Source organism: Mobula birostris, chromosome 5, assembly GCF_030028105.1.
Source record: "Mobula birostris isolate sMobBir1 chromosome 5, sMobBir1.hap1, whole genome shotgun sequence".
Classification (NCBI taxonomy): Eukaryota; Metazoa; Chordata; class Chondrichthyes; order Myliobatiformes; family Myliobatidae; genus Mobula; species Mobula birostris.
Window position 1 is genome coordinate 39,539,271 of NC_092374.1, and position 22,282 is coordinate 39,561,552.

General features: G+C 41.0%; 1 protein-coding gene across 3 annotated transcripts in view; it reads right to left on the reverse strand.

Annotated features, from left to right (window-relative positions):
• Positions 1 to 22,282, reverse strand: part of arhgef28a (Rho guanine nucleotide exchange factor (GEF) 28a) — a 379,030-nt gene that overhangs the window by 244,318 nt on the left and 112,430 nt on the right. For all 3 annotated transcript variants that reach the window (XM_072257921.1, XM_072257920.1, XM_072257922.1), the window contains exon 7: positions 4,104 to 4,197. In XM_072257921.1, coding sequence (XP_072114022.1) covers positions 4,104 to 4,197 — 94 coding nt within the window. The remainder of the gene's footprint in view (positions 1 to 4,103; positions 4,198 to 22,282) is intronic.

Here is a 22,282-nt window from a genome sequence, read left to right on the forward strand (position 1 = left end):
AAAAGAGATTAGCTTCATCTGTCACAGGTACATTGAAACATCAAAACATAGAGTGAAATGAGTCCGAGGGGGTGCTGGGGGCAGGGTGCAACTGTCGCCATGCTTCCAGCGATAACACAGCATGCCCGCATCTTATTAACCCGTACATCTTTGAAGTTTAAGGGGAAATCCACGTGGTCCTGGGGAGAATGTACAACATCCTTACAGGCACCAGTGAAAATGCAACGCTAGCACTGCATCGTGTAATGCTAACCATTAATTTATGAAAATTACATACAAGAGGAAGTAGATAAATTTTTGAAAGGTCAAGAAGGTGAGGTGAGGGTGATGGGAACTGGTAGAAAAGAGATAAGATCTGGAGCAGATCAACTATGATCAGGTTGATATACAATGGGGCAGGTTTCAGGGGCTAAGTGACCACCTACTATTTTCTTATGTTCCTCCATTCCACAAAATGTAAAATTTGCTTCACATAACCCAGAGTACGTGTGCTTGCAACACTGTTTATCCGACAGAAAGATCAACTGCACTGGGGCTCCACAGGGGACTGTCTTGTCTCCCTTTCTCTTCACCATTTACACCTCAGACTTCAACTACTGCACAGAGTGTTGTCATCTTCAGAAGTTTTCGGATGACTCTGCCATAGTTGGATACATCAGCAAGGGAGATGAGGCTGAGTACAGGGCTACAGTAGGAAACTTTGTCACATGGTGTGAGCAGAATTATCTGCAGCTTAATGTGAAAAAGACTAAGGAGCTGGTGGTAGACCTGAGGAGAGCTAAGGTACCGGTGACCCCTGTTTCCATCCAGGGGGTCAATGTGGACATGGTGGAGGATTACAAATACCTGGGGATACGAACTGACAATAAACTGGACTGGTCAAAGAACACTGAGGCTGTCTACAAGAAGGGTCAGAGCCGTCTCTATTTCCTGAGGAGATTGAGGTCCTTTAACATCTGCCAGATGATGCTGAGGATGTTCTACAAGTCTGTGGTGGCCAGTGCTATCATGTTTGCTGTTGTGTGCTGGGGCAGTAGGCTGAGGGTAGCAGACACCAACAGAATCAACAAACTCATTTGTAAGGCCAGTGATGTTGTGGGGATGGAACTGGACTCTCTCACAGTGGTGTCTGAAAAGAGGATGCTGTCTAAGTTGCATGCAATCTTGGTCAATGTCTCCCATCCACTACATAATGTACTGGGTGGGCACAGGAGTACATTCAGCCAGAGACTCATTCCACCGAGATGCAGCACAGAGCGTCATAGGAAGTCATTCCTGCCTGTGGCCATCAAACTTTACAACTCCTCCCTTGGAGGGTCAGACACCCTGAACCGATAGGCTGGTCCTGGACTTATTTCATAATTTACTGGCATAATTTACATATTACTATTTAACTATTTATGGTTCTATTACTCTTTATTATTTATGGTGCAACTGTAACGAAAACCAATTTCCCCCAGGATCAATAAAGTATGACCATGACTATGACTATGACTATAACCTCAGTCTGAAAGGTAGTTCTTAGTACTCAAAGAACAACCAGCCTTTACAAAACTAGGTTCTCAGAAAGCAGAGCCAGTACTCAAAATGCATTCTTCATCCACAAAGATAAGTAACCTTCTGTCATTTCACAGTGTGCCTTGACTACCCATGGAGCATGAGGTAACAGTTACAGGACCATTCCAGGCCGACTGCAGCTGCATTTCTCCATTTGCTTCCCAATGATGCATAAGGGAGGTCACCCATACTCTATACTTAAGGAGAAAATATGTCACCTACTTCTCCTGCTGCCCATCGAAGAGATATAATGGTCATGGAGACCATATAACTATATAACAATTACAGCACAGAAACAGGCCATCTCGGCCCTTCTAGTCTGTGCAGAACCCTTACTCTCACCTAGTCCCATCTACCTGCACTCAGCCCATAACCATCCATTCCTTTCCTGCCCATATACCTATCGAATTCTTTTTTAAATGACAAAATCGAACTTGCCTCTACCACTTCTACTGGAAGCTCGTTCCACACAGCTACCACTCCCTGAGTAAAGAAGTTCCCCCTCGTGTTACCCCTAAACTTTTGCCCCTTAACTCTCAACTCATGTCCTCTTGTTTGAATCTCCCCTACTCTCAATGGAAAAAGCCTATCCACGTAAACTCTAACTATCCCCCTCATAATTTTAAATACCTCTATCAAGTCCCCCCTCAACCTTCTACGCTCCAAAGAATAAAGACCTAACTTGTTCAACCTTTCTCTGTAACTTAGGTGCCGAAACCCAGGTAACGTTCTAGTAAATCTAGAATAGAGACAAGCCTGAACCGTCAGCTTCCCAAAATAGCAGCAATTTGTAGATTGCACTCACATAATATTATTCTTTGCAGACACATCCCTGGCATCTTCCTGCCAGAACAAATGGTAATTTCCCTAGAGAATCCAAATGGGCCCCTTGTACAAAGAATGCGCCTCCTGTTGTTCAACAGTATATCCATGTCCCTACAAATCCTGGCGAGCACCTCATATTTCCCCTTCCTAGCCATCACTGCAGCATAAATTCCTCTGTAGCCATCAAAAAGTCCAGGCCAGAGACTGAGGACTGGAGGCCTGATGTCTAAGATCTCGGAGCCAAGGGCTGGAGGCCCAGAGGCCTGTCCTGGAGATAAAGACCTGTCTGTGTATGAGAAAAGGGTTGTGGGGTGGCTGGGAGGGGAAGGAGGCTAGTTTTGCTGTTGTTGTCTTGTTTCGTTTTGCTGTTGTTGCTACTGCTGCAGCCGCTGCTCGGGTTGTTCTGTGTTGTTTTGAACATTGTGGGCATGGTATCTTGGCACCAGAGTATGTGGTGACACTTGCAGGCTGCTCCCAGTGCATCCTTGGGTGTGTGCATTGGTTGTTAACGCAGATGGCAAATTTCACTATGTGTTTCGAAGTACATGTGATAAATAAATCTGAATCTGATCAATTGATTTGTTCTATTTTGGTATGTCCCTTTAAGGATAGACAAAAGAGTTCCCAGCTATGGGCTAAAAGCCAGCAGCCTTAGGAACTTGCATGACCTGGCAGAGCAAACTAGCAATAGCTTCTGTCAGCATCACAACCAAAGATCTTGATCTTTATGAGACTAATACAAACAGCTTTAGGGTGAGTCAGTCAGAAGTTAATAATGCATGCCCTACGTTCCTGTACTCTAATTAGCTGCAGATATATAGCTATTTATATATTTTGAGATCCTAATCCTGCCCTTTTTACTGGCTAATACTGTAGCTGACAGAACCTCATTAATTTTGTATAAAATAACAAAAATCCAGATCACAACACAGGACACTGATTGAGAAGAAAATCAGATCCACAGTGATGGATGTCGAAATGCCTCTGGAAGGTATCCAGTCCATATGATGCATATAATTCAGTGAAATTACCGATTCAGACAAAGCATATTTGGCTCATTAGGTACTTGTTATGTTTCAAATTATTTATGATACCTGTGGTGATATCACAGGTCATGTGTAAGAACGTGATTGGACAGAGTCAGGTGCATGCGCAAAAATGACAGGATGATCTAGAAACTGTATGTTAAAGACGTGCTTGCTGTTTGCTGTTGTAAATGAACGGTCTAGTTTTAATTCTTCCAGAATACGGTTTGTTCTTAGTAACCCACGGTACGTGTAAAGAACACAACAATACCAAATAGAAAAATAGATTCTAAGATTCATTGTCTCTGATTCAAAAGGCCTCGCATCAGGCAAAACTCCAGAAAACAAAGAACAAGATAATATTTGACTCCTTCTCCAAATCTGTGCTTTTAAAAAAGGTGCAAATGATCAATGTATCAACAATTTTCCAGTAATGCACGTATCTTTTTCACATGGAATGTTTCCCCCAGAACGATGACAAGCAGTGGCAATCAACAGCGGCATGTAAACAAGTTTATTCTGCTGTGATATGTAAAGAAAATCACAACTAATGTAATACTGGAAGCCAGAACCACTTTGAAATTTCTAGTCTCATTAAATTCTGTTTAAGAATTTATAATTATATAACAAAGCTCTGCTGCACTTAGCTTCCAACAAATTGGATGCTAAACTAAATGAAACACTTCATAAACATACCTTCATCTAATTCTACTTCATTATCAGCCTCTTCCGTAACAGGGAGGTCCAACATAACTGCCTTTGTATTACCGATGTTCTGAAAAGCATGCACCTGGAAGAAAGCACAACCGTAAGCTTACTTTTTATTTTATTATTAATTTCACAGGTTTCTAAACAACACTTCATCTGAACATTTGAAGTATGCTATCATTTAGAAGAGAATTTTACTGTTTACGGAAGATCAAACATTATGCATTTCATGCCAGAAGAATTACTTAACTATTCAGAATTTCTCCAGCATTAAAGATACTGCTGAGGAAATTTTATTAGAATAAAAGAAAACAATACACCTTTGATTAATATCATTTCTTAAAACTTAAACCATCTAAATAATGGGCATAAATTGATAACATTATTTTTAATCTTTGACAATTACTTAATTTCCAAGTGGCAAATGATAAATGAAACCATTTGGTATAATGTTGGTCTGGGCTACAATGGACAAAGAAATCAAAATGCAAGATTTACCAAGGCAAGATAGACTGAAATAGTAATATCCTTTGGAATACCATCAGGACTAACTCCCAGATCAGTAAAACACAGTGGATTCCGAATAATTGGAACACAAAGTGACCAATATATTCTGGCCCAGTTAAATGGCTGCCCCAATTAGTCAAAGTTTCATGGAAATAGTTAAAAACATATAAAAATGACAAACTGAGTAACAAATTATGTATTCAAATGAAATAAAGTACAAATTGGAATACTACCAATACTACTACAGTACTATAAAACTGTGAATTAGTTCCTAATACTTATCAACAGAGAAATTCATTTGAGTCTCATTCTTATGACTGTAAATGAACAAAATTAGCACAGGCACCAAGTGCAGATAATGGAGTGCCTCCATACAAATTTCATCATCCAAATCTACATTATCATTGTAACATTCAAGATGATTGCCATAACTTTCAAGTTCCCCATAGTATTGAATTTAATTTACTTCATTTCTTACATCCTTCACATACATGAGGAGTGAAAATCCTTACATTACATCTCCGTCTAAATGTGCAATTTATAGTAATTTGTACTAAATAGTATGTACAACAGGATAGTCAATATAGCATAGAAATACAATTGTATAAGCATGAATTAATCAGTCTGATGGCCTGGTTGAAGAAGCTGTCCCAGAGCCTGTGGTCCTAGCTTTAATGCTGCGATACCGTTTCCCAGATGGTAGCAGCTGGAACAGTTTGTGGTTGTGGTGACTTGGGTCCCCAATGATCCTTTGGGCCCTTTTTATGCACCTGTCTCTGTAAGTGTCCTGAACAGTGGGAAGTTCACATCTACAGATGGGCTGGGCTGTCCGCACCACTCTCTGCAGAGTCCTGGGATTGAGGGAGGTACAGTTCCCATACCAGGCAGTGATGCAGCCTATCAGGATGCTCTCAATTGTGCCCCTGTAGAAAGGATTTGGGGACTCATACCAAACTTCTTCAACCATCTGAGGTGAAAGAGGTGCTGTCGTGTTTATTTCACCACACAGCCAGTATGTACAAACCACGTGAGATGTTCTGTGATGTGTATGCCGAGGAACTTAAAGCTGTTCACCCCCTCAACCTCAGATCCATTGATGTCAATAAGGGTTAGCCTGTCTCCATTCCTCCTACAGTCCACAGCCAACTTAATGAGGTACTGAAATAATTTCATCTGCACTCCCAACTGTTTCTGGCATCTCCAAGCCAAAATGCTTGAAACTGCAGTGAGCAAAACAGCTCTGAATTGTCTTACTGCTTATTTCTTGCAAGCTATCAGAGACAGAAATCACTGCTTTTTGAACACAAATACACACAACTGATGCTATTTAAAAACTGCTCAAAGCACAATGTTGTGATCAACAGTCACACAAGGGCACACTACTGAGATGTGTTAGAAACTGCTCTGCAACAGCCTCCTGCCCCAATTAGGTGGCATAGTGTCCCAAATAAATGAAGGGAATCCTGGCTATTTTCTCTATTAGTTTTTTTGTTAAGAGTTGTCACAAATAAGTGGCTGCCCCAATTAACTAGAATTCACTGTATTCTGATCCCACTCAGACAGAAGCGAGAATTGATTGAGCTCTAAGAACTAGTGTGACAAATAAATGGAGAAAGTAAGAAAACAAGAATTAGTGACAACACCAAAAAGAAAATTGATCACTCAACATGGGAAAAGTCCCAAAGGCTTTTCGTCAGAAATTCAGACAAAATGTTGGCAAAAGTAACACTGAATTTGAATAGAAGTTCAGTTTATGGGGTAGATTTGAAGAAGATCTTTAAAGTACAGAGGGAGGGAAAGTCCGGTGATATTTGGTGAAGGGCTCTAATGGCATAAAGCACATCTGCCATTAGTGAGACAAAGGAGTGGAGAGTGGACAATAGAAGGAGTGTTGTGATCTTGGAAGATTGCAAGGCTAGAAGAGGTTTACAGATATATAGTGGGCCATGACTAAGATTTGAACACAAGAATAAGACCATGTTCAAACGCAAAATGCTGGTGCATTTTGGTACCAGAGGAGTGATGAAAGGGGCTTCAGTTTCCGCATTCTTGCTCATCAATACTATAACAAAATGCTTCATTTATCATTTGTTTCTTGGGAACATAGGTAATCTTCTGGAAGACTGTACACTCCGGGTTCAAACCTGTGTTCTACTTCAAGGATGAAGTCACCTCACAGAAACAAGCATCACCTTAAAGGAATGATGATGATATTCAAATTGTGGAGTCCTCTCTCTACAGATCTGTGCAAGTAATGGTCACAGCCCAATGAAACTAACAGCACCACAAAGGAATACATATTATTTGTCCAGGCAGCAGATAATTAACTTCCTTATCATACTTTATACTTTATTGTCACCAAACAATTGATACTAGAACGTACAATCATCACAGCGATATTTGATTCTGCGCTTCCCGCTCCCTGGATTACAAATCGATAGTAAATATTAAAAATTTAAATTATAAATCATAAATAGAAAATAGAAAAATGGAAAGTAAGGTAGTGCAAAAAAACCGAGAGGCAGATCCGGATATTTGGAGCGTCAAATTGTCAGAATCCCAAATAGGCCTGATAGTCACAACAGTAAATAAATCATTTGTCTCTACCACAGGGTCGTCAGAACCAGAATCAGGTTTAAGATGTCTTGATATTTGTTGTTTTTGTGGATCAGTACAATGCACTGCATAATAATAGAAAAAATGCTGTGAATTACAAATATATATATATATATATATATATATATATATATAGTTAAATAACTAGTACAATAATAACATCTTTTAAAAATAAAATTTAAAAAGTAGTGAGGTAGTGTTCATGAGTTCAATGTCCATTTAGAAATTGTTGTCAGAGGGGAAGAAGCTGTTCCTGAATCGCTGAGTGTGTATCTTTAGGCTTCTGTACCTCCTTCCTGATGGTAGCAATGAGAAGAGGGCACATCCTAGGTGATGGGGGCCCTTAATGATGGATGCTGCCTTTTTGAGGAATTGCTTTTTGAAGATGTCCTGGATACTACGGAGGCTAGTGCCCATGATGGAGCTGACTAAGTTCACAACTCTCTGCAGCTTATTTCGATCCTGTGCAGTAGGTGCTCCCCCACCCTCTGTACCAAACAGTAAGGCAGCCAGTTAAAATGCTCTCCATGGTACATCTGTAGAAATCTGCGAGTGTCTTTGGCTCCTCAAATGCTCAAACAGCAAGTAGTCCCTGGTCAGGAGCATCCCAAGAGCCTCATGGTAGTAAAAGTTGGCTTTCATAACTATGCAACTTCTAATTTTGTTAGATCAGAAGAGGAGGAGTAACAGTGGCAACCATATTAAGTTATAAACCCGGTCAGCATTCTGCTAAGAAAGACACCTGAATAATAGTTGAATTTAAGATAATCATTATACTGGGAATTAAACTAAACTGTATCACATTCTACCCTCGGAAGTATGGTTGAATAGCAGAATCTAATTCTGCACTGTCAGCAAGGTAATTTATTGAAGCTGGATGAATAGTTTCAATGTTCCTTAATGTAGGATTACAAGACTGGTGAAGGATGCAGTAAGGATTGCTAAGTCCGGAGAGGTTTTGTGTAAGTACTCTGGCTGGGAAATGAGACCACTGGAATCACTGAGCAATTAACTTGCCTCACAAATGTTACTGCAACGTGTTGAAGTAGCCTCCTTCTCTGCTACATTCCCATTTTATTTCCCACACACTCTCCTTTTGCTGAACAATAGTACACTATTCCTCCTTCAAATACAGTTTTCTCCATAATATGAGGCTGCAAACAATATAACACAGTGGTATGATGTCGTAGTCTCTCTAAATGTTAAAATAAAGACAGGAAATTTTGAAATACTCAGCCAGTCAGCCAGTCATAGTGTAAAGAAAAGCAATTAATTTTTCAGGTCGACGGCCTTGCACCAGAATTCAGAAGACGCATACTGCAGCAGCATTTGTAGTTTCCAGCTGTCTGTTGAAACAGTAACTCTGTTCCCCAGCTGCCTATTGACCTTCAAAATATTTCAAACACTTTGCTTTGATTTTCCATTTCCAGCATCTGTAATATTATTTTCCTTTCAATTTTAATGAGCAGATAAGTGTGTAATGGCACAGCTTGAGTGGTTTAAGAGGGTATTTAACAGCCAACCTCACGGGTGGGTCTGCAGACACAACACCCATAAAACTATCTGATATAGGAACAGAAATAGGCCATTTGGCCCATCAAGTCTTCTCCACCATTCAGTCATGGATGTTTTGTTTCACTTTTGTCAACTTCAATCTCACCATAACCCTTAATCCCCTTCCCAATCAAGAACCTATCAGTCTCTGCTTTAAATACAGCCAACTATTTGGCTACTACAGCCTTCTATGGCAACAAATTGCACAGATTCGCAATCTGCTGACTGAGAAAATTCCTTCTTATTGCAGTTCTAAAGGAACATTCCTTTATTCTGAGGCTCTGCCCTCAGATCCTAGACTTCACTACTAATGGTAACATCTCATCAGATACACTCTATGGAAGCTTTTCGATATTTGACAGCTTTCAATGACGTCCCCTTTCATCCTTCTAAACTCCACTGAGTACAAGCCCACCACCAGGTTTATTATCACGGACCTATGTCATGAAATCTGTTGTTTTGCAGCAGTAGATGTAAAAATAGCTATAAGTTAAAAATAATTTAAATAGTGCAAAAGGCAAGTAAGAAATCGTCAATATATTAAGACTTTAATTCCTGAAATCATTCATGTGAATGAGATGCTCCCTAGGTTATGGCAATGTTATGTTCCTGTACACAGTTCCAAATCCAAACAGATCCACAAGGCAGAAGATACTGCAGACCAGAGCAGTGCACACCACCAGGTCCAAGCACCTTGTTCCTGTGTACCGGCTGTACAGGTCAGGCATTTGTAAGGTGGGCAGGCCCTGCGTAGGTCAAACTGTGTAAAACTGGTAGATACCCTCCCCTGAAAGACTGGCTAGGTTTTTATAATCCATTTTCATAGTCATCGCTGTAATGACTAGTTGTGTTTCACTGCCCCCCCACCACCACCACCCCAAAGTTCCACATTATTAACTGAATTCATGTTTGACTGCAGTATTGCTGAGATTTTACAAAGATCATTGCTACAGTGAGAAATTCCCACCTGCTTCAAAGGGGCAACAGTCAAACCAGTGCCCAAGAAGAGCTGCCTCAACGACTCGCCCAGACACACTCACATCTATCGTGATGAAGTGCTTTGAGAGGCAAGGACCTAAACCCTTAGCAAAGGGCCTATGGCCACAATACATCAACAGCAGATGTCACATTCTACTTTAAGATGGCGCTGCTGACGGCAAGCGCCAACTTATTGGTGGCTTTCAAAGCAAGAAATACAACTAAATACTTGATAAATAACACTTTCTTGTGAAAAAATATGGTATATGATCACCGCAAGCAATAAAGAGGTGAGAGAAGAGAAGGCTGGGCTGAGGGTTGAAGCGTGCGGGTGCGAGACCTCTGATGTGGAGTGAGGTCGAGGCATGTCTGAGATGGAGCCAAGGCCAGAGCATGCGGAGGAGTGAACAGTCAGAGCATAGGAGAGGCAGTTTCGGGGCCTGTCCACCTGAAAAGAGAAGGAGGTTTGGTCAATCTAAACGCCAGGCTTATTTGGAAAGGTCGCTGCGGGCGGAAACATGGTGGCAGGGTCCAGGCTCAAAGGGTACTGATGCGACAGGGTTTCGGTGTGAGGAATGACCTGGTGTTTGGAGCATTTAAACACTGGGCCAGATGGACTGAAAAGGAAGGGCGTCAGGCCCATTCTGCTCGCTGCTCTACAACGTTAACTCTGCTCTTTGCTGCACGGAGGCTGAGGCTACGGCCTTGCTCCAGGTTCCACGATGTTTGACTCCGCCACATGATGAACTGAGGCAGAGATTATGGGCCTGCTCTGGCGGCTCCATGCTTCATGTCTGAGGTGAGGACTCACTTTTGTTCTAAATGCTGCTTGCTTACTTTTATTGTTTGCATGATATGTTTTCTTTCTCTCTGCATATTGGGTGTTTGTTGGTCTTTTTTTTAAATGGGTTCTTTTGAGTTTCCTGATTCGTGGCTACGTGTAAGGAGATGATACATTCCAAGTATCCATAATTTGATAATAAACATACTTTGAACTTTGCAATTCATTGGCTCTTCACTTGGCCTTGGACCACCTGGACAACACTAATACCTATATTATGATGCTGCTTATGGACTACAACTCTGTATCTGACACCATCATTCCTACAGTTCTGATCAAAAAGCCCCAAAACATGGGCTTTGTACCTCCCTCTGCAACTGGATCCTCAACTTCCTCACCAGAAGATTACAGTCTGCGTGGATCAGAAATAACATCCACACCTTGCTGACAATCAACGCTGGCACACCTCAATGATATGTGCTCTACCCTCTCTACACCCATGACTGTGTGGCTAAGCACAGCTCAAATGCCATTTGTAAATTTGCTGATGGCACGACAATTGTTGACAGAATTTCAGATGGTGACGAGAGGGTGTACAGGAATGAGATATATCAGCCAGTTGAGTGATGTTGCAGCAACAATCTTCACTCAGCGTAAGAAAGACCAAAGAACTGATTGTGAAGTTCAGAAAGGGTAAGATGGGGGAACATACAAAAGTCCTCATAGAGGGATCAGAAGTGGAAAGAGTGAGCAGTTTCAAGTTCCTGGATGTCAACATCTCTGAGGATCTATCCTACGGCCAACATATCGATGCAGTTACAAAGAAGCCACAACAACAGCTATATCTCATTAGGAGTTTGAGGAGACTTGGTTTGTCACCAGGGACACTCGCAAATTTCTGCAGATCAAGAGAACATGCTTGCTGGCTGCATCACCATCCGACATAGGAGCGGAGTGCTGCTACTGTACAGGACATGCCCTGTTCTCATTGCTACCATCAGGAGGGAGGTATACAAGCTTGAAGGAACACACTGAATGATGCAGGAACTATTTATATATACACACACACACAATCATTCACAGTTTTTATTATCATGTATTGCATATTGTACTGCAGTGCAAAAACAACAAATTTCATGACATATGTCAGTGATATTAAACCTGATTCTGATTCTGAATTCAAGCTTCCAGGTTAGTAGTCCAATAACTTAAACTCAGGTAAAGACAGAACACTGCCATCTGCTGGTTGCCCTCCATCTTGACTTGGAAATACACAGTCCTCTTTCATTGGTGGATCTAAGTCCTGGTACTCCATCCCCACTGGCATTTTGGGAATACCTTTACCTAAAGGCTGCAGTTAAAGGTGGCAGTTCAGCACCACTTTCTCGAGAAAAACGATGGAAGGACAATAAACACTGGCCTTGCTGCCAGTACCTAAACCCTCAAGATAAATTTTAACAGTCATTGTAGAGGCAAGTGATGTATATCAAGGTTTCAGGTTAAGACCCTGCATCAAGATGGAGAGGGAAGCGGAAAGATGGCCAGTATAGAGCAGTGGGAGGCTGGCAACTTTTTCTCTTCCTTCTCAGTCCTAATGCAGGGTCTTCATTCAAAATGTCAAAGTTCAAAGTAAATGTACCATCAAAGCATGGGTATATCACCATATACTATCTTGAGATTCATTTACTTGCAGGCATTCACAATAGAACAAAGAAATACAATAAAATCAATGAAAACAACACAAAAAGACTGACAAACACCACTGTGCAAATAATTTTTTAATATGTTAATAGACAATAAATAAATAATACTGAGGACAGGAGTTGTAGAGTCCTTGAACATTAGTCCATAGGTTGTGGAATCTTTTCAGAACTGAGGTGAATAGAACTATCCACACTGGTTCAGGAGCCCGTTAGTTGAAGGGTAATAACTGTTTCTGAACCTAGTCATACGGGACCAACAGAAGGAGGCATGGATACCTCCTTCCTGATGGTAACAGTGAGAAGACAGCATGCCTGGATGGTGGAGATTTTTGATGATGGACGTTGCTTTCTTGTGGCAGCACTCCGTTGTAGATGTACTCAATGGTGGGGATAGCTTTGTCTATTATGTACTGGGCTACGTCCACTATTATTTGGAGGCTTGTCCATTTTTGAGCATTGGTATTTGAATACCAAGCCATGATGCAACCAGTCAGGCTTTTTCATTCTTTGGCATTGGTGTATCCATACCAGGCCATGATGCGTCTACAGATGTTTGTCAAAGTTTTAGATGATATGCCGAATCTAAGCATTCGTCTAAGTAGCAGCACTGTCATGTCTCCTTTGTGATGGTACCTACATGCTGGTAATCATTAAGCTTTTCTCTCTGCAGATGCTGGCTGACAGGCTGTGTTCTTCTAACATTCTGTTTCTTGCCTGAGAATTGCTTGGAATTTAGCACAAACTTTCATGATTCTGTTTTTGTGATCAGCCGTAACATGGATCTTAAAGAGAGTATTATCCATGAATCCCAAATAAGATAGTAAACAAATAGTGCAAAAAAACCACATTTTCTCTGCTGGAGATAGCAGAGATTATTAGGAAAGGTTTATTAACCTCTGTACTAGCAACCTGGTTAATGTAACTATCCACTATAGACTAGGAAATATAATGGAATAGAATGAAAGAATGGCAATAAAAGGCTACAAGATATTGTTCATGCCTACTGTTCTAGAAGACTCTAGATATCCTCAACAATCTGGCTCAAGAAGTGAAACCAAGTTCATGAAGCTGACCGGAGGCCCATATATCCCACATAATGGATTCTAAAAGCAGTCCCTCTCACGTGCCACCTCTCCAGAGGCCCAGTAGAACGTAAGCAAACAATGCTTGAAATATTCAGCAGGTCAGAACACATCTACAGGAATATAAACAGTCAACATTTCAAGTTAGAGACCTTTTGTCACACAATCGCCAATTGTTAGACCAATTAACAGGTGCTCCGAGTTCTGTTTGTCACAGTGACTGCTCTTCCTTCCTCCAAGGTAAACTGGCAATACTGGCAGCTGCAATTACAGATAAGCTTTATTGAGGGCAATTCAATGAAGCAGATTTGAAAGGAAGTGATCTAAAAGTTGGAAATACTCCAAACAATCCAATTCCATGATGCAGAGCACATAATTAGTCACAAATAACTCCCTACAACCAGTTTTTGAAATACCAATGCAAAACACACACAAGTACTGCACTACATAAAGGAATTGAGTCTAAGCTATAGAATTGTAAGTTTTATTTGCAGGTCCAATAACAGAGAAATCTTGACACTTGGTTAAAATGATAACAGAGTCCTGAATGCATTAAAGACCTCCAATTACACTTATTTATTGCCTTGTTGTTCATGGTGTTCATCTCTGCACCTTGTGGCGCATCGGGCAGCAACCTTGCTGTTTCTTTAGCATTTGTCTGCTTTTCTTTTGCGAGGCCGAGTTGCTCACTTGACGCTCAACTCAGTACTGATGGAAAGTGTGCAAGAAGCCGGCCTGACTCGAAGTCGGGACCATTTGCCTCAAAGTCCAGGAGAATGCCACTACATCACCATCTGGCATATTCATTGCTTTAGCTTATGCAAAACTGTCTGAGTTTTAGGAGGCAGTGGATCAAGGAAGAGGATATCACCACTTGAACGGCTAGAAACTTTGTTCCCAACAGGAATTAGATTACTTTCAGCTCTAACACTTTGTCTATACAGTATGTTATTCCTTTCTAGTATACTATATTGATAAGTAGATACTAAATGGTGTTCAGTAACTTTAACTAAACTAAAAGTTGCAGTGTTATAGTAAAAATGTCTGACTGATAGGTAGTTAAGATTACATAAACTACCTAATAGCATTGAATTAATTATGTCAGCAGGAATATTGTTTTGTAAAACTGCCTGCCAAATAGAGGTTAGATAAGAGTTCTTATGCTGGATGATTAATGATTGAACAATATTTCAATGGACATATTATTCAGTACGAATGGGCAAGGCATTTTAAATTTCCCTGAGTTTTTTTCCTCAGTTGTTTCCTTGTTTGGTCGGTATTACTTATCTCAGCAATGTACTGTTTTCCACCATTAGGTGACTGGTGGAAATGAAGTGGAAAAATCAATTTCCCATTTATTTAATTACGCTGGTGAACAAGGCATCAACCATTAAAATGCTGTTATTAACAATTATGAACTTATTAAAAGAACTATCAAAAAGTACTTTTCCTCATGCCAAAGGCATCAAAAAAAGCAATTTTAATTTTATAAATTCCTATTCAAAGATCATTTTCACAGAAATTGCAGATCAGGATCAGATACTGATGATATATAATGCATCCTGACTATCTGAGGTCTGTTTGTGAGGAAGTCCAACACCCAGTTGCATCCAATGGCATACTATTTATGTTAGAGTGTGACTCCTGTGTTATTTATTGGCAAGTGCTGGGTCATCGACAGACACAGAAACAGTGTTTGCGCAAGCTAAACCAGCTATGCCACAGGGGCCTATGGCACACAGAAAAATTCATTAGGCAAAGTCAAAAAGGCCTTGTGAAAGGGAAATTGTGCTGATCCAATTTATTGGATTTCTTTAAAGTAACACCTGCTGTGAATATAGAAAGACATGGAATTATGTTACTTAAATTTCCAGAAGGTATTTCATAAAGTGCTGCATTAAGGGTCATTGCAAAGTAAAAATAAAGCCCCTGATGTTGGAGGTAATATTCTGGCATTGCCTGCTAACAAGAAACAGATAGTGGGCATAAATGAGTCATTTCTGGTTGGCAAGCAGTGTATCACAGCGATCAGCACTGATGTCTCAGTTCTCTTTCCCAATTTATATAAATGACTTGGGTGAAGGTGCAGTATATTTGGTTGATAGAATATAGTGTGGCATAGTAGCGTAGTAGTTAGCACAACGCTTTACAGTAAAGGCAACGGGAGTTCAATTCCTGTAAGGAGTTTATACATTCTCCCTGTGGGTTTCCTCCGGGTGCTCCGGTTTCCTCCACAGTCCAAAGACGTACCAGGGATAAGTTAATTGGTCAATGTAAGTTACCCCGTGATTAGGCTATAATTAAATCCAGGGATTGCTGGGTGGAAGGGCCTATTCTGCATAATTACGTAAATAAATAAATGAATCAAATATAGATAGGAGAGTAAGTTGTGCTCTAGACATCAGTAGGCCACAAAGTGTTGATGATTCTGACTTCTGACAGTGTAATAGAAGACAATTTGAAATTGTCTATTCTTGCAGGATTTATTTTAAAAAGCAGTAAGAGATTGCGTTGCTCAGGAATGCAAGGGATCAGTGCCCCAATGCATAATTTGCAGAGAGTTAATATGCAGGTATAGAAAGCAATTAGGAAAGCTAACTAAACACTCATATTTATTGTGAGGGGAATTCAAAGCAAATGCAGGAAGCTATACTACATTTACATGGAGCAATCGTGAGACCATGTTTGGAGCACTGCATGCATTAGTGGTCTTATTTAAGGAAGTATGTCAAGGCTTTGGAAACAGTTTACAAGGAAAGATTGGACCAGCTAGCTGTATCTATCGGAATTTATAAGAGTGAAAGGCAATGAATGAAACAATCGAGGTCCAGAAGGGTGGGTATATGGAGGATCACACACTGAAAGATCACAGCAGGTCAGGCAGCATCTATAGAAATGAATAAACAGTCGATGTTTCCAGTCAGGACTGGAAAGGAATGGAGAAGATGCCAGAATAAAAAAAGGAGGAGGAGAACGAGGACAAGCTAGATGGGCAGGGGTGGAGAAATGAAGAAAGAAGTTGAAAGGTGATAAGTAGAAAAGGCAAAAGGTTAAAGAAAAAGGAATCTGATAGGAGAGTGGACCTTGAGAGAAAGGGAAAGAGGAAGGGTACCAGGAGAAATTGATGTTCATGACATCAGATTGCAGGGTACTTAGAAGGATTATGAAGTGTTGCTCCTCCACTCTGAGAGTGGCCTCATCATTACAAAAGGAGGTCATAGACCTACATGTCAGATCAGAAATGGGGGTAGGAATTAAAATGTTCGGCCACTGGGAAATTCCATTTTTTGCAGATAGAGCAGAGGCACTCGACATGCTCTCAATTGCAACAACTTTCAATTCCTCTCCACCACCACCCTCCTCCATCTGGTGGAACCGGTCCTCATCCTCAACAATTTCTCCTTCAGCACCTCCTATTTTCTCCAAACTCAGGGTAACCATGGGCACCCACATGGGTCCCAGCTATGCCTGCCTTTTTTGTTAGCTGTGTGGAATAGTCTATGTTCCAAGACTTCACTGGTAATGCTCCACAACTCTTTCTATGCTACAGTGACAATGACATTACCAGATATCAATGTGGCACAAAAAGGGTTGGAGTGCATTAAGGCATGAACATTGATTTCTCTTTCCGGTAATTTTTTCCCCTACCCCTTCCTTCTTCTTCTATTCCCCTCTCTAGCCTCTTCCCTTTCTCCCATGGTCCACTCTCCTCTCCTATCAGATTCCTTTTTCTCCAATCCTTTGCATTTTCTGCCTTCACCTTCCAGCTTCTTACTTCATTACCCCTCCCTCACCCAGCTGACTTCACTTCTCACCTTCTAGCTCGTCCTCCTCCCCCTCCCACCACCTGGCATTGTCCCCCTTCCTTTCCAGTCACGATGAAGAGTCTCTGGCCAAAATGTTGATGTTTTTATTCACTTCCATAGATGTTGCCTGACCTACTGAGTTCCTTCAACACTTTACATGTGTTCCTCTGGATTTCCAGCACCTGGAGAAACTCTTGTGGATATGAAGAAGATGTATTCCTTTGCAGGTGTACGTCTTAAAAAAGGCGCCACCCATTTTAGACAAGGATGAAGTAAAATCTTTTCTCAGCGGGTTTGTCTTTCTGGAACTCCTTTCCTCAAAGTGTGGTGGAAGTTTTAAATATTTTTAAGGCAATGATAATGTAAATGGATTCTTGCTGGGAGCAGTCATAAATGGCGGGAGGTGAAGATGGCGGTGCGACACAGCGCGCGTGGCCTTCCCGGTGAAATGATATCGTATTTGTTAAATAGGGGGCCATGCACGATTCTGATTTGATGGAGACAGACGTGAGAAGCACGGAGGAACATCTGGAGAAATTTCTGAAATGCCCCGTTCACTGCTGCTGCTACTGGGCGATCGAGAATCTCCGGAGGGTAGGCCCCAAATCCTTGGCTTTGCCTGCTGCTGGCAGCCGGGGCTGGGGTCGAAGTGCTCGGCAGAGATGGTGCTCAGTGTTCGATGTTGGAGGCCTGGTCGGAGGCTCGAAGTTTTCGGATGACTCAGAGTCAGACTGTGGTTGGGTGCTTCCAGGATGCTGCATCGGCAAGTTTGAGGCGCTGGAAGCTCATGGCAGGGAGAATTTTCTTCCTTCTCCCGTCTGCGTGAGATCATGGGACTTTCGAGAGACTTTGAACTTTTTTTACCATGCCCATAGCCTGTTCTTCATCAAGTTATGGTATTGCTTGCACTGTTGTAACTATATGTTATAATTATGTGGTTTTTGTCAGTTTTTCAGTCTTGGCTTGTCTTGTGTTTCTGTGGTATCATACTGGAGGAACATTGTATCATTTCTTAATGCATGCATTACTAAATGACAATAAAAGAGGACTGCGTGTCCTCATAATCTAATCTAAAATGTAGATTTGAAATTGCAATCAAATTCGCATGACCTTGTGAAATAGGACTCAAGGAGCTCAGTGGCCTACTGTTTTTTATGTTCTAATCTCTGGTTCAAAGGCCATTTTTATAATACTACATTTCTGTTTGCACCATTATTTTAATGCCATTAGTCACTGGATGTGTCTGTGAGTTATAAATTACCGTTATCTTGCAGTTTCTCCACTTATGTACTCTCTCACTGATACCTGGTCCTTTCTGCACTTCCTCAGTCCTCTCTCCCAGCATAACCCCTTTTTATCACCAAAGAGACCTAGAATCACAAACAGTCTCCTCCCACTTGCTTCTCAATGGTGGACTGTGACTAGGAGTCATCTTTGAACTTGCCAATTGTGAAAGGCTGATTCGATTAGGCACAAATCAAATGTACTGTGGAATTTTGTACCAGCCCTCAAAAAACAACATACATTAGCCTGCTGTAGCACATCTATTTGCCAAAGAACATCAAGGCCATGGGAATATGGTAAAAAGCAAATCTGTCTAAACAGAGGAGTCAGCAGGTATACCTTTAAATTCTAAGTGACTTTTATTTCCACTTACAATCATAACACTTGTTTTCATAAAGAAATACAATTTCAAAGCAGGATTAGCCTATAAAGTCGATTCTGCTATTTAATAAAATTATGATGTACCTTGTGCTTCAAAGTCCAACTTATTACCAATCCCACAGAATCGAAAACTCAATTACCCCCAACCTCGACAAAGAGACCTATCAATGACATAGATTAAAGATTAAAGTCTGTCATGAGCCTTGTGGCCCACCAGGCCAGTGCTTATGCCAGTTTCCGTGGCACGAAGCGACTGAGAGTACGAGACTCCCCCACCCCCCCCCCCAGATAGGATGCCAGTCTATCGCGAGGTTAACTCCCAGCATTTTTTGGCGGAACCCATTCTCAGCTGGGTAGACTGGAGCATTGTGTGGTTAAGTGCCTTGCTCAAGGACACACACGCTGCCCCAGTCGAGGCTCAAACCCACGACCTTCAGATCGCTAGTCCAACGCCCTAACCACTTGGCCACGCTCCACACCATCAATGACATACAGCCTGACTTATTACAAAATCTCTACCTTCTCAGTCCTGACGTTTTATGAGATTACTACTCCTAATTAATTATGGATTCTCCAGCCGGAGGAAATAACCTTCTTCTATCTATTCTATTACTTCCCCTTGTTTCCCCATCCTTAATGACACAAAACAATCAGCACTCATTCTTTCTCTTTCTCCTCACAGGACAGCACTCTTATTCTAGCAATCATAGAAACATAGAAAACCTACAGCACAATACCGGCCCTTTGGTCCACAAAGCTGTGCCGAACATGTTCTTATCTTAGAACTACCTAGGCTTACCCATAGCTCTCTATTCTTCTAAGCTCCATGTGTCCATCTTGGAGTCTCTCAAAAGACCCTACTGATTCCGCCTCCACTGCTGCCGCCGGCAGCCCTTTCCACGCACTCACCACTCTCTGCATAAAAAACTTACCCCTGACATCTCCTCTGTACCTGAATCGATCCTGGATTCAGCAGAGCAAGAATTCACACAGTAAATGTATCCTTGAGATAAGTAGAGCAAAACTGCAGGTAGTGGTTCCAATAAGGTCACACCAACACACTGTACAATCTCAAGATATCCATATTTTGGTACAGTAAAGACCTAAATATCAACAGCCCTCCGGATTTCTTGCTGTACCTCAAGTTCACTTTCTGCATCTCATGAAACACCAAACTATTTTTCAGTTTGTCACTGTTTTAAAAATATATACTGATTCTCTACTCTTCCTACCAAAATCTAGAATTTCGTATTTTTCATCTGTCACCTTCTTGGTTCATATAAGCTGCTTATATCCCTTTGGATTAACTCTATATTCTCACAATTCTCCTTTTCATCTAGTCTTGCATGTGAGAGAGAAGATGATAATGGGAGATAAGTGGAGACTTGAGATTGTTCTGCAAGCAAGCATTGACTCCATGGCCTAAATGGAACTATGTCATAATAAAATGAGAAATTTACATTACGTTTTCATCTAAGTCCTTGATATAAAATAGGAATAGCTGAGGACTTGGGACTGATTCATGTGATACTCCACCCAACAGTTCACCAGCCCCATTATGACCTCTATATTCTTAGTCTCTGTTTTTGAAAGAGTAGGATTGTAAGGAGGATTACCTCCTTCATTTCCTCTTCCTCTCCCCCCCCCAAAAAACTTAAAATTTATTACTCTTCGGGCATCTAATCCACTGGAACTGGCAAGCCTCCAGTCATTCTGTATGTGTGAGCCTAACAAATGCCAGCAAGTCATTCAACCACAAGAACCTTAATGCAAATATGAACCTGCTTTCACCAAATAACCATTTTCACCTGGCTGATCTTCCTCCTCTTTAGTCTAAAAATGTGAGTTAATAGTGGGCCCTTCAAGCAAAATAAAAAAAAATACAGATTATACAAACCTGTACATCTTGGTTTCCTTAATTTCCAAATGCACTTATTATCCAATTATGTATATGTTACCATATAGAGTAGATTTCAATTCATTGGACCATCAGTTAATCGGGGCAGCAGCTTATTTGGGACAAATCTTTTAAAAAATTGTGAAAATAGCCGGGATTCCCTTAGAGCAGGAGGTTGATGCCAGTTTCTAACTAGCATCAGTCGAATGCACTTGCTGTGGCCGATAAGACACTGTGCTTAGAGCAAACAGTTTTTTTAATTAGTGTCTGTGGCATGTGTTTGTGTTCAAAAAACAGTGATCTTTGTCACTGACACTTACCGAGAAATAAGCAGCAAGACAATTCAGAACTGTTTTGCTCACTGTGGTTTCAAGCATTTAAGCTTGGAGATGCCAGAAATGGCTGGGAGTGAAAATGAAATGATTTCAATACTTCAACAAGTTAGGAATTACGAAGAATATGAAGGTATCAACAGTCATTTTGAATGTTACAATGAAAATGAAGATTCAGAGGATGCAGTTGTTGAAGATGTTTTATGAAGGCAGCCTATTAACTGCACTATGTGTCCGTGCTAATTTTGTTCATTTACAATCAAAAGAACACAGAGGTGTACACTGGATGAATTCCTCTATTGACAACTATTAGAAACTAATACATAGTTTTATAGTATTGTAGTAGCATTGATATTTTTCTAATTTATGTACTTCATTTAAATACATAATTTGTTACTCAGTTATACTGTAGCTTATCTTCTTGATATGTTTTTAACTATTTCCATGAAAATTCAGCTAATTGGGGCTGCCACTTAATTAAGCCACAACGTAACGGTTCCGATGTGTGCCAATTAACCAGAATCCACTATACAACCTTAAGATTCATTGCCTTGCAGGCATTTCCAGAAATACAATAGAATTTACATAAAAAAATACACAAACAGAGACGGACAAAACAACCAAAGTGCAAAAGACAAACTTTTTTCAATCAAAATAAACTTTATTTATAATAATAAAAAATATTTACAAGAATAAACCATGCAATGTTTTTTCATACTTACATTCATAGACAAATGCATTAAGTAGCGTTCCATTACATTTTTTAATCAACAGGGCTATTGCCACTCACGTTGCCCCCCGCCCCTCCCCCCCCGAGGCAGTACACTACAACAATAATTCAGGGGCATTCTCACCAGTAAAGGAAGAACCGTACACTGTGGTCCTTCCCCACACAGCTCTTGCAGTGGCTGCAGCCAGCTTCAGCACGTTCCTCAGGATACTCATGCAGCATAGACTGTGCCATTCAGCAGCATTCCTCTATGGACACCGCGATGTACTGTAATCTAATCTAATGTACTCTCAGACCACCAAGGGAGATCAAAAGGCACCTTTCACTGAGTTGGTGATCTTCCAGCAGCACCTGATGCTCATCTCTGGGTGTGTCCCTGGGAACAGCAAGAAGACAAACTGTGCGAAACAATAATATTGAGAACATGGGTTGTAAGGAGTCTTTGAAACTGAGTCTGGAGATCGTTGAATCATTTGTGGTGAGTAAGGTTGCCTACAATGGTTGAACAGCTTGATG